The sequence below is a fragment of the Mesoplodon mirus genome (genome assembly GCF_964341445.2).
Source record: "Mesoplodon mirus genome assembly, chromosome: 5".
NCBI classification, from domain to species: Eukaryota; Metazoa; Chordata; class Mammalia; order Artiodactyla; family Ziphiidae; genus Mesoplodon; species Mesoplodon mirus.
Window position 1 is genome coordinate 32063902 of NC_138980.1, and position 13815 is coordinate 32077716.

General features: G+C 39.0%; 1 protein-coding gene across 1 annotated transcript in view; it reads right to left on the bottom strand.

Moving 5' to 3' along the window:
* Window positions 1–13815, bottom strand: part of SIMC1 (SUMO interacting motifs containing 1) — a 100299-nt gene that overhangs the window by 36839 nt on the left and 49645 nt on the right. Inside the window, exons 2-4 of the mRNA XM_082621507.1 lie at window positions 9385–10914; window positions 5525–5757; window positions 4688–4757 (exon numbers count right to left, since the gene is read on the bottom strand). Of these exons, the coding sequence (XP_082477633.1) occupies window positions 4688–4757; window positions 5525–5757; window positions 9385–10914 (1833 nt within the window). The remainder of the gene's footprint in view (window positions 1–4687; window positions 4758–5524; window positions 5758–9384; window positions 10915–13815) is intronic.

Here is a 13815-nt window from a genome sequence, read left to right on the forward strand (position 1 = left end):
CTGGGCTCTCATAAATACTAAGTCAAGGGAAGGCCCATGAGTCAACGAGTGTGTATCTAAAAGAGAGGTTTCTGGGAGAGAGCAAGCAGTCTAGGTCATTATAAAAGAGGGCAAATAGGGCAATCCTAGAGCTTGAAAAGTCAGTCTCTTTCTTTCACTGAACCTAACTATCAGTCTCAGGATAAACCCTAAACTGTGGATATCCGAACAGAGAGACAGAAAAATGACTCTGCCAAGCTACTAGATCAAGCAACCATGATGTCTATCTCACTGCTATACTTCTAGTAAGATGAGCTGATGTATATCCTTACTGTGAAAGCAAGTCTGAGCTGGGTTTTCTGTTACAGGTGAAATGATCCCAACTGTTGAAGCCTAACTGATGCAGGTAAAGAGCATGGGCTTTGGTGGTGCACAGGCCTTATTTATTTGTTTGAAACTCAGCTCCATCCCGTATTTAATTTACCGCTCTGAGTCTCAGTGTCCTTGTGATTTATGTGGTGATAACTCTAACCTTACCAAAGCCAGCGTAAGTGTCTGTCACACAGCAGGCAGGCATGCACAATTCGTTGGTTTCCCTTTACTGACAAGGAAGGACTTACTTCTGGCCTTGTGCTATTTGTTTTCTAAATGCCTTATAGTTTTTTTGTCCCTCATTTCCTGCGTTATTGTCTTTAGTTGATTTTTTCGTAGTGAAATGTTTACATTCCTTTCTCATTTCCTTTTGTGTACATTCTATAGCTATTGTCTTTGTGGTTACCATGGGGATTACATTTAACATTCTAAAATTATAATACTTTGAATTTATACCAGGTTAACTTCAATAACACACAAAACCTCTGCTCCTTTACAGCTCTGTTCCCACCCCTTTTAGTTGTTGAAGTCACAAAACAATATCTTCATATACTGTGTGCCCCAAAATAAACTAATAATTCTTTTAAATGCATTAATCTTTTAAATTATGTAGAAAACAAAATGTGGAGTTACAATAACACTAGCTTTTAGATTAATACTTTAAAAATGTATTAGTTACTTAATACATTATAGAAAACCAATGTGGAGTTACAAACCATTGTTACAATAATAGCTTTTATAGCTGCCCATGTATTTATCTTTACTGACATCTTTATTACTTCATACGGCTTCAAGTTACAGTTTAGTTTTCATTTTACCCTGCAGGACTCCCTTTAGCATTTCTTGATGAGCAGGGATAGCAGTAAATGAACTCCCTCAGCTTTTGTTCATCTGGGAATGTCTTTATTTCTCCCTCATTTTTTTTTAACAACTTTATTGGAGTATAATTGCTTTACAATGGTGTGTTAGTTTCTGCTGTATAACAAAGTGAATCAGCTATACATATACTTATATCCTCATATCCCCCTCCCTTTTGCGTCTCCCTCCCACCCTCCCTATCCCATCCCTCTAGGTGGACATAAAGCACTGAGCTGGTCTCCCTGTGCTATGCGGCTGCTTCCCACTAGCTATCTACCTTACGTTTGGTAGTGTATATATGTCCATGCCACTCTCTCACTTCGTCCCAGCTTACCCTTCTCCCTCCCCATGTCCTCAAGTCCATTCTCTACGTCTGCATCTTTATTCCTGTCCTGCCCCTAGGTTCTTCAGAACTTTTTTTTTTTTTTAGATTCCATATATATGTGTTATCATATGGTATTTGTTTTTCTCTTTCTGACTTACTTCACTCTATATGACAGTCTCTAGGTCCATCCACCTCACTACAAATAACTCAATTTCGTTTCTTTCTATGGGTGAGTAATATTCCATTGTATATATGTGCCACATCTTTTTTAACCATTCATCTGTCAGTGGACACTTAGGTTGCTTCCATGTCCTGGCTATTGTAAATAGACCTGCAATTAACATTGTGGTACATGACTCTCTTTGAATTATGGTTTTCTCAGGGTATATGCCCAGTAGTTTCTCCCTCATTTTTGAAGGACAGTTTTGCTGGATACAGAAATCTTGGTTGACTTTTATTCTTTAGCACTTTGAATATATTGCCCCACTAACTTCTGGCCTCCAGTTTCTAATGAGAAATCTCTGATAATCTTATTGAGGATCTTGTATTGATGTGTCACTTCTCTCCTGCTGCTCACCCTCATTTTTGAAGGAAAGTTTTGCCAGATATAGTATTCTTGGTTGACAGTTCTTTTCTTTTAGAACTTTGAATACATCATCCCATTGCCTTCTGACCTGCAAGATTTCACTGAGATTCTGCTGAGTGTCTTATACAAACTCACTTGTATGTGATAATTCACTTTTTTCTTGCTGCTTTCAAGAAAAAGTCTTTCAAAGAAAAAGTCCTTAACTTTTGACAGTTTGATTATAATGTGTCTTGGTGTGGGGTCTCTCTGGTTTATTCTCACTGGAGCTTTCTTGAATTTGTATGCCCATTTCTTTCCTCAGACTTGGAAAGTTTTTGGTTATTATTTCTTCAAATAAGCTCTTTGCCCCTTTCTCTCTTCCGTTTCTGGGACTTCCCTAATGTGTATATGGTCCATTTAATGGTGTCCCATAGTCCCTTAGGTGCTCATCAATTTTCTTCACTCTGTTTTCTTTTTGCTCCTCTGTCTCAGTGATTTCAAATGACCTTTCTTCATGTTCATTGATTTTTTTTCTCCTGCCTGACCAAGACTGTTGTTGAACTCCTCTAGTGAAGTTTTCAATTCAGTAACTGTATTTTTCAGCTCCAGAATATGTTTGATTATTTTCTACAGTTTTTTAAAATTTAATATTCTCATTTTGTTCATGCATTATTTTCTTGCTTCATTTTGTTGTCTGTGTTCTCTTTTAGCTCCTTGAGCATCTTTAAGATAGTTTAAAAATTTTTTTTGTCAGTAAGTTGAGAGACTTGTGTTTCTTTAGGGTCAGTTTCTGGAGCTTTATTTCATTCTTTTGATTGGGCTGCATTTCCCTGCCTCTTTGTATGCCTTGTAATCTTCTTTTGAGATTTAAACATTTGAAAAAAACACCTTTCCCAGTCTTTATCCATTGAGTTCATGCATGGCAAGACCTTCACCAATCAGCTTGGCTAAAGGTTCTGAGACCTCTCAGACCTTTACTGGAGATGTGTTTTCTCTGAGCTTGTGTGTGTGCTTTTATCTGCCTTAATTTCCCAAGTGGCTTGCCCCTACTTCTTGAAAGCCCCCAGTCTCTTGCTCCCCCAGTACCTGTTGGTGGAACTGCATACTCTCTGCAGCTCTAAAATGCTGCAGTGCTCACATTTCTTTTCAGCCAGAAAACTAAGCCACTGTTCTCAACAGTGCTCTGAGTCAGGTAAGACAGAAACTATCCTCCTAACAAGCCAGAACACTGGACTCAATGTCCACTCTTCTGTTTCCATCCCAAGGGAGGAGCCAGGGTATGGGAGACTTCCTCCTAGTTGCACTGTGCTATGCTGGGTAGAGGGAGGGGCACGGACACACAAAACACCACAAACTTTCCTACTCCTTTCAATGGAGTACCTTCTTGGTTATACATTGGCCTGAGTACTACAACTTCTCAACTGGTCTCTAGAGTTTTCACAAAGGTATTCTGGTCCATATATTGTTGTTAACTTGGTGTCTCCATTGGGGAACAAGGGCCTGGAGCTTCCTTGTCTACCATCTTGGTGGTGTTTCCCAGATCATGCTTTCTTAAAGCCCTGTATTTTTTTGCTCCAATCTGGAATGATTGCTCTCTAGGTCTACTATTTGCAGTAATCTCAGGACTTCTCTTCCTTACTCTTCTGGATTAGATCTAGTGATACTGGATCCTGTGTCTCCCCCTTTTTTGATTATTCCCCTATTCTTTGTATGCATATCTTCAAGTAACCTATGAAATGGGGTGTGTGGATATTTTTTCAAGTTTGTACATGTCTGGAAATGTCTTTATTCTACCCTCACAGTTGACTAATAGTTTGGCTGAGTATAGAGTTCTAAGTTGACAATAATTTATTCCATCCAAGTGCTTTTGGGTTAGCAGACAGAAAGCTGGCAATTAAGTTTAGGGATCCCTAAAGGTCAGAATGCAGACTTTTTTTCTGGAGCACCAACTCTACACTAGCTGACTTCATTTATGACAGATGGTTCATTCGATTTCTTTTAGACAATGAATCCTCTGATTTTTTGCCTGAAAGGTAGGTAACCTGGCAACTGAGCTTTCTGTACTCAAAAATAGAGAGATTGTCAGTTCCATCTACAAGCTTTCAACAGACTTACAGCTCATATCCTACTCCAACCTTCTTATATATTGTGTTTCTGAGTCCAAAAATTCTTTGCTCTAAAGGGCAGATTTCCTCCCTCTTTGGCTACAGCCCTTCCTCATGTATTCTAGCCTGTAGCTTTCTCAGCCTAGCTACATCAGTCATCACTCTTACATTTCCTTTAGCTCTTCCAATTTTCATTCAAATCTATTGTCTTTCCCCTTATTTTCAGTGCCATAGGTTTATACCTTTCTCTATTCATTTACTGTTATTTTAAATGGAATCTGAAAAAGGAGAGGGATAAGTGAATGTATTCAATCTTGAATTGGAAGACAGCACATACCACTTCAATAGGAATGTTTTGGTTGGGATTGGGGGGAGTAAAAGAAAGGAATAATGGCAAAGACATTACTACCAGATTTACAGTCACTTTTATTTCTAGTTAAAACTTCCTCTGCAAAAGATTTATGCTTGCAATTGCTATGTTACCTCTTCCTCCATGACATAAGTAAGCAGCTTCCAGTCCCACTCCACCGTCTTGGCATTAGCTGGATGTAGCCTGAAAGTAAAGTGACATCAATTAGAATTCTGGAGAGTTTAGTGGAAGCAGGGATGGGATCTCGAAGATGATAGAAGCAAGAAGCCTCCTCATATCCTCAGTGCTCTTGCCCACCCTTGGATACAATACCATGTCATCTGAGGGTAGTGGAACTTCATTTTTTTTGGCTACCCAGTATCCACTTGTCTTTTGGGAAGCATTAGTACCCCAATTTTGCCTTGAAGAAATCAACTCTTTATTATTCTTAGCCCACTGGCTTTATCCACTAGGACCCTGGGAAGAAGTCTGTGAAGCATGTCAATCTTGATATTCTATTCCTCAGTTCGCAATGATTGGCTCAAAGATGGACTCATATCTTATGTTATGCCAATTAAAACCTATAAGACCCAATTTCAGAACTCTGTATGATTATAAAGGAAGTGGACCCTCTCTTGTACTAAGAGTGTCATAAAAGCTAGAGGCTGAGAAGGCTACCATGTGAAGCCTAAAAACAGCAAAGTAGAGCTGAAAAATGGATCCTGGTAACCATTTTTGAACTGAATTAAGTCACATCTTATTCCTAGGTTTCTAGTAACACGAGCCATTAAATTCTCTTTTACCAGCTGTTAAAGCCAGTTTGGATTGAGTTTCCTGTCACTTGCAATACAAATAATACTAATATACTAAGTCACCCTCTCTAATGGTTAGATGAATAAATCTTAGGCAAGAGAAAGTTGTGCCCTGAGGCCAGGTTCCCCAGAAGATTTGCCAAAAGCTAAGGTTCATACTGTTGAATTTTCATGAGAAGCATGTAGGCCTCCTTTAGAACATCCACAGTCTCAGAGCCACTGAGCAGGATTTTCTGGATGATGTGAGCCACAATTTCTCTGGGTGGGTAATGCTGGGGTGACACAAAGTCCATCAAAAACTGCACAGTCCCCAGGGGAAAGTTTTCTTCAATGGTGTTTGTTACCATCCTTAGTCTTCGATGAGGGATAGGTTCTAATTTTTGACCCTTGTTCTGCAGAGATAAAAAGAAATAAATTAGGATGGGTTTCTATAGACACAAAAGCAAGAGGTTCTGGAACAAGTTGAAGACAGGGAAGTTTTCCATGCATTTGAAATATTCATAATTAAAAAAATTGAGACTGGAAAGCCTTATCTAAAAAACTTCTAATGACATGGGAAAATGCTTATATTAAGTTAACAAATAAGAATACAAAGTTCTACATGTAACATGATTTCATCTGTGTTAAAATACAGCATTCGAAAGGAAAGTACAAAAGATTTAAGAGCTAGCCTAAGTTGATTTTGGAATAAGGGTGATAAGATATTTAGGGGTAGCTATGATACTATACCAGATACTGAAACAAAGAGATGAATAAAGATGCTTTAAATATGTCTTATTGTTAGAAGAAGAATTCCATTTTGTTGATTTTTTTTGAGTCAACAGTAAATATTAAGTTGCTTCACCCCCCTGCCCCCAACCCCCAAACAGTATGTATATAAAGAATGAAAGAGAATGTATGAAAAGTGGTTTTCTATTATCTGGGTGGTGAAATGATGGATGATTTTTCCTCTATATGTTCTTTTGTATTTTTCAATTTTTCTGTAATAGACACATCATCAGAAGAAAAACAAACATTAAAAAGTCTGATATAATAACAACAATAATTATAATAATAAGTTTTAACATTTAACTTATCCTCACTTAATTCTCTCAACAACTCTAAGAAATACATGTTATTATTATTCCTATTTTATAGATAAGGAAACTGAGATTTAGAGTGAGAATGTGTCATGCAATAGATGGCAGAAGCTGGTTTCATACAGCGGTATAACTCCATAGCTACCATCTAAACTCAAACTCTCTATAAACAACAAAACCAACAATAATAAATATATTATTGTTAAGACCCCCAATTATTAAAAAATTTAAAGTGTCTACACATAAAAAGGCAACCAGGAAGGAAATACACCCAATTATTAACATTAATAAATGCTGACTGATAGCATCATGGGTAATTATTTCTTAAGCAAGCATTATTTTTAAAATCTGAGAATAAGTATTAATTTTAAAACACAAGCCAAACAAAGTTTGATAGTTTATATATAACAGAAAAACAATGATGGCTAGAATTGCCCTTCTGGGGAGAGGGCAGTTAGCTTTCTTATGTCTCAGGACACCTGAGGGTAACCCCTGATCTCGCTGATAACTCAGAGGAGTTAAGGCTAATGGCTGGTTAGTGGCAGCATGGACACTGGCTAAGAAGTTCTTGGAAGAATTTACTGTATAGCACAGGAAATTATATTCAATATCCTGTAAAAACCTATAATGGAATATAACCTGAAAAAAATAACGGAATCACTTTGTTGTATACCTGAAACTAACATAATATTGTAAATCAACTATATCTTAATAATATAGTTATATATTATTAAATATATATTTAATATAATAAATACATTATATTTATTGGCTATAAATGGGTATAATAAGTATTATTATAGCCATCCTAGTCGATACAAAGTGGTATCCCACTGTGATTCTGATTTGCAGTTCCCTAATTACTAACGATACAGAAAATCTTTGGAGAAATGTCTATTCAAATCCTTTGCCCATTACTAATATAATACTGTAAATCAACTATACTTCAATAAAAAAAATAATGTACTGACCAAAACCCCCAATGAATTAGAATAGAATAGAAAATAAAGTGCATCACACTAAAAAAAAGTCCTGGGGGGAGAATGACTTAGTGAAGAAGTACTTATAAAAAGCCCAAAAGTAATCAAAAGAGACAGAAAAGATTTACAGATGTATTCTAGATGGCTGAGATTCTTTGAGAAGGTAAGAAATAAAGATGAAGAAGAAAAAGCCACTCTGTGTAGCCTAATTGCCACCTTGTAATCTGAGCTATGTGTACACATAAGGTGGACCTGTATCTACTGATGCCTTCTTTGGTTGTGTAGCACCTACAAAGCACTACATCCTTGACTAGGTAAAGAACTTTCTCAAGTCCCCCAGGTGCTCAATAATGGAATGATGTATCGTCCATCAGAGGCAGACTCACAGGAAAAAAGAGAACAAGCTAGTGTTGGGGAGAGTCATTCAGAAGGAGGAGACATAAAGCCTACTAGAAGATAGAACAATTAAAAGGAGAGAAAAAAATTCACTCTCTAAGAGTAAATCAATGTGAATGCCTGACACCCACTAAGCTGGATTACGGATTGCCCCAACAGGAGAAGCACCTTTTGAATTCTTGAACAACTTCAAGCCAGTCTTCTTAATGTTGGGAATGTGTTTAGGTATAGTGAAAAAAAGCTTCATGTTATGGGACTTAGCCACAATTTTTTTTTCTTACACATCTAGTTTAGTTCTTACAGATCAATGAAGACTAATGGGAAGTAGCATTTCCATTAAAATATTAAAATTGAGCTGGAGAGGGTGTGGAGAAAAGGGAACCCTCCTACACTGTTGGTAGGAATGTAAACTGGTGCTGCCACTATGGAAAACAGTATGGAGGTTCCTCAAAAAACTAAAAATAGAGCTACCATATGTCCAGCAATCCCACTCCTGGGCATGTATCTGGAAAAAGATGAAAACTCTAATTTAAAAAGATACAGGCACTCCAATGTTCATAGTAGCACCATTTATAATAGCCAAGACATGGAAACAACCCAAGTGCCCATCAACAGATGATTGGTTTAAGAAGATGTGGTACACACACACACACACACACACACACACACACACACAGTGGAATATTACTCAGCCATAAAAAACGAATGAAATAATGCCATTTGCAGCAACATGGATGGACCTAGAGAATATCATACTAAGTGAAGTAAGTCAGACAGAGAAAGATAGATATTATATAATATCACTTATATGTGGAATCCAAAAAAATAATACCAATAAATCTATCTACAAAACAGAAACAGACTTGCAGACATAGAAAACAAACTTATGGGTACCAAAGGGGAAAGGGAGGTGGGGAAGGACAAGTTAGAAGTATGGGATTAACAGAAACAAACTGCTATACATAAAATAGATCAGCAACAAGGATCTACTGTCTAGCACAGGGAACAATATTCAGTATCTTGTAATGACGTGTAATGGAAAATAATCTGAACAAATATATAACTGAATCACTTTGCTGTATACTTGAAACTAAAACAATATTGTAAATCAACTTTAATTTAAAAAATCTTAAAATTGAATTTCCTTCCCCCAAGTTAGAGAGTAACAATTTTGAAGCTACCAAAGTGTCATGAGTATTATTATCTCTGTGATATGGAAGCTGTAATGAGGGCATCAGGAATTGAGGAAGGAAAGGCAGAGGAACTGAGAAGTATTTGATGAAGGCCTATGGTGAGCCAGACACTCCAACAGGCACCTTACATATTATCTCCTTTAATGATACTGTGAAGTATGTTCTTATCTCCATTTTATAGATAGGTAAAGTGACTTCTTCAGTGCCAGATTTTAAGTGTGGGGCTGAATTTGAACCCAGATCTGATTCTACACTGAATGGTTCCACAGTGGGAAAAAGATAAAAATGTCTTAACTCAGCTGGGCATACGAACGTCATGCTAGGCCTATACAAAGGACACCTGATCCCCAGGGGAAGACATGTTAGCTCACCTCTCTTGTGTCTTTATCTGGTATTAGTGTCTGGAAGAAGAGGTGATGCACCGGAGGTCGTAAGAAGTACTTCATTCTATGCAGGCATGGTCTGTTGTACAACCCACCTTGTGGTGTTCGTGCTTGCACCTGGGCAGATCCGGGGTTGACAGGCTCTGACAGTGATATCTCTTTTCTGGCTGGAGTTTCTTTGACAGAGAGCGAAGGAACTTTCTCTAAGGAAGTTTCAAACTGTGGAGACTGTGGGCTGGGAGAGCAGCTTGGAGAGGATGGAGCTGAGACATCCATAGGCGTGTCATGGTTCTGTACATCATTTTGCAGAGAGTCAGGCCTGAGTTTTGGTAAATGAGCCAAGTCTCCAAATGTTTGTGGCATGTCTTCTGGCAAGCATGACATGTCCCCAGGTGAATGTAGCACATCTACTGATAAGTGTGGGACTTCTCCAGGTGAATGTGGTACACTTCCTGGTGACGGTGGCATGTCTCTTGGTGACTGTGGTACATTGGCTGGTGACTGTGACACATCTGCTGGTGACTGTAGAACATCTGCTGGTGACTGAGGCACGTCTCCTGATGACTGTGGCATGTCTCCTGATGATTGTAGCATACCTCCTGATGATTGTAGCATATCTCCTGGTGACTGTGGCATGTCTTGCAGGTGTGTCACATCTTGTGGATACGTTATGTTTTGAGGTGGGCCTGGTACATCTTGAGGTAGGCCCAGTGAGTCTTGAGGTGGACACAGTGAGTCTTGAGGTGGGCTTTGTGAGTGTTGAAGTTGCCATGATGAGTCTTGAGGTGGACTTGGCATATTCTGCTGAGTGCATGGCATATTCTGAGGGCATGGCACATCTTGAGGAGGGCATGGCCCTTCTTGAGGCGGGTGAGGCAAAGTTTGTAGTTGGCACTGCATGGTTTGTGATGGGCATGACAAGGCTCGCGGTGGGCATGAGGAAGCTCGTGGTGGACATGGTGAGGCTCGCAGTGGGCATGGCAAGGCTCTCAGTGGGCATGGCAAGGCTTGTGGAAGGCAAGGCACATCTTGCTGTGGGCATGGCAAGGGTGCCCTTTGATTGCTACGGGTACCATTATTGCTTGTTGCGGGGAGGGAGTGAGTATCTGAAGACAGCTGTAGGCTTGCCAAGAAGCCGAGGTCACCTTTGAATATGGTTGAGCTACAATTAGGCTCTCCTGGATAAACAGAGTCCCCACTGATGGACGTAGGGGGTTGGGGACCTTCAAATGCAGTTTCTTCCAAAAGGTCCAAATCCACAGGATCACTGTTAATGATTCTCCGTGTTGCAGGCCGAGAGCTTCTGTCTACCCGCCCTTCCATCACCTCTTTGCTGGAGAGTCTGGCACATGCTTGAAGACTGGCTGGCTCTTTCTGGGAAGGAGCAACAGGTTCTAGAGTCAAGTCAAGAGTGGCAATAGTTCTATTTTCTTCCTCAGATCCTGTTAGGTCAATCACACAGAGTCCATTGCGATCCTTTGCCCTTGGTCTGGTTTCTCTAGTTAAGTCAATGAAGTCCTGTTGAAGGATTGGGAGAAGATAAGAGGTCAAGTAGGGGTCTTAGCTTTATCTAAGAGGACTTAAAGCTTAGCTTTTAAGGATAAAACTATTTTACTTTTTTACTTCACTGACAATTTATATACCTTATATAACATAAGTGTTAGTTTATTTCCTTTGGCCAAAATTTTCCTCTGTCAAAGCTGCCAATTTCTATACCTTCTTAAATTATCCAAATGCCACAAGCACATAACAGAGGACACAGGGGGAAATGTTTTATGATCCAAGGTGGACAGGGGAGTAGTAGAGAATATTTCAACCTTAAGTCAAAGTAAAAAACAAACTTTGTTTGGAAAAGCAAATACACAGGATAACCTACAACAGAAGCTAAAGAAGGGAAACTAATATAAGAGAATCTACTTTGTGCTAAGAATGTGTTGAGTGCTTTCACACATCTTTAACTTTCACAATGACCCTGTCAGGAAGGCATTATCATCTCCATTATACAGATGGGGAAACTAGAGTTCAGAGGGGTTAGGCTATTTACCTATGGATTATACAGTTATGTAGCACAGACAGACATTCAAACCCAGGCCTGTTTCCTTCTTTCCCTGTTAGGGCCTAGGAATGTACTTCATTCAATGTATATCAGCCTATAGTCAGATATGGAGAATAATACACTAAGGGTTATAAAACTAACCATTGTAAGTGTGAGCCTAAATTAATTACAAAAAACCTCCTATATTCACCCCAATTCCTTGGCAAAATGATTAGGCAGTTCACAAAGCCTGATGATGCCAGCCAGAGGTACTGTAAACAACCTCTGTGTCATGAGCCAGGAACCATACTGCTCTGCCTTCCAGGTGTCTCCTCACTTGGTTGGGTACCACTGTCACTGCTATGTCGGGTACCAATTGCTGGGCTAGCAATGCTCTTGCTGCTACTACAGCTACCGTGCTATTTCTTTTAATAGATGTGATGGTCACCACTGTCAACGGCACCAAAGCCGGACACAGGATTCTGGGTGGGTCAAGTGAGAAGCTGGCATGCATCTCATCTTGGAATAGGGGTTGCTTGGTGAAACCTAATGCCTCATTCCTAAGAAGCAGCCATATAGTATCACTGCTTCTCTACTGCTAGCTGAACTCAACATAAATAGCTGCAAAGGTCTGAATTCAACTCCTATTCCATCACCAACTTCTAAAATGCAACATTACCATGTCTCTCTCACTTAAAACCCACCATATGAGCTACAGGATAAAGGGCAAATGCTTTAGTAAGACTCATAAAGCCCTTCATAATTCAGCCTCTCCTTGATTCCTCTCCTCTTCGTGTGTGCAAATCACACAGAACTACTTCAGATCCCCAAATGTGCCATGCTTTCTCAAGTATTACTATCTTTATGTTTGCTTATGTTCTTTCTTTTGTCTGGAGTGATTATTATCCCTTTGATTGTTTGCAAGTTTCTTGTCTTTCAAGACTCAGCACAGATATCATTGTGTGTGAAAATTCTTCCAGATCACTTCTTGTCCCAAGTTAAATTATTAGTTTTCTCCCTTATATCCCCAATTCATCTGTACAAACCAAAAAGGTTTATCCCAAAGAATTTGATGTTTTTAAATGATATTGAAAATGGAAATAATTTTTTGGCATTTTCCAATTATTCATTGCTAGTATATAGAAATGCTGTTGATTTATGTATGTATATTATCCCTGTATCCTCTGACCTTGCTAAATTCACTTTCTAGTTCAAGTAAATTTTTTTGTAGACTCCTTGGGGTTTTCCATATAAGAAATCATGTCTGCAAATAGAGGAGTTTTTCTTCCTTTTCAATCTGCATGCCTTTTCTTTCTTTTTCTTAACTATTGCAATGGCCTAAGGCATCCAGTATAATTCTCAGCAGAAGTGCTGAAAAGCAGACATCTGAGACTTTCATCATTAAGGATAACGTTAGCTGTGTTGTCTTCATAGATGCCCCATATCACGTTGAGAAAGTTCCCTTCTTCTCCTTGTTTTCTGAGAGTTTAAAAGTTTTTATTTATTTATTTATTTTGGCTGCACTGGGTCTTAGTTGCAACACACAGGATCTTTGTTGTGGCATGTTTAGTTGTGGCATGCGGGCTTCTTAGTTGCAGCATGCATGTGGGATCTAGTTCCCTGACCAGGGATCGAACCCGGGCCCCCTGCATTGGGAGCATGGAGTTTTATCCACTGGACCACCAGGGAAGTCCCGTTTTCTGAGAGTGTTAATTGGAAATGGTTGTTAAATTTAGTCAAATGATTTCTCTGCACCTGTTGAGATATTTTATGATTTTCCTTTGTACTATTAATACCAAAAATTATATTAATTGATTTTCTAATGTTAAATTAATCCTATGGAAAACTCCACTGGTTATGATGTATGATTTTTTTCTATATTGTTTATTTTAATATATCAATATTTTGTTAAGAATTTTTGCATATTTATGAGGGATATTAGTTTGTAGTTTTCTATTCTTGTAATTTTTTACTGGTTTTTCTATCACAATAAAACTGGCCTCATAAAATGATTGGGAGCTATTCCCACCCCCTCTATTTAGGTTGTGTTGCATTGGTACCATATCTTTCTTCAATGTTTACAGAAATCACCAGTGAAGCTATCTGGGCCTGAAATTTGCTTTGTAGTTAAAATTTAGTAGACCTGGGCCTCCCTGGTGGCGCAGTCGTTGAGAGTCCGCCTGCCGATGCAGGGGATACGGGTTCGTGCCCCGGTCTGGGAGGATCCCATATGCCGCGGAGCGGCTGGGCCCGTGAGCCATGGCTGCTGGGCCTGCGCATCCGGAGCCTGTGCTCCGCAACGGGAGAGGCCACAACAGTGAGAGGCCCGCATACCACAAAAAAAAAAAAAAAAAAAAAAAAAAAATTTAGTAGACCTAAGGCTA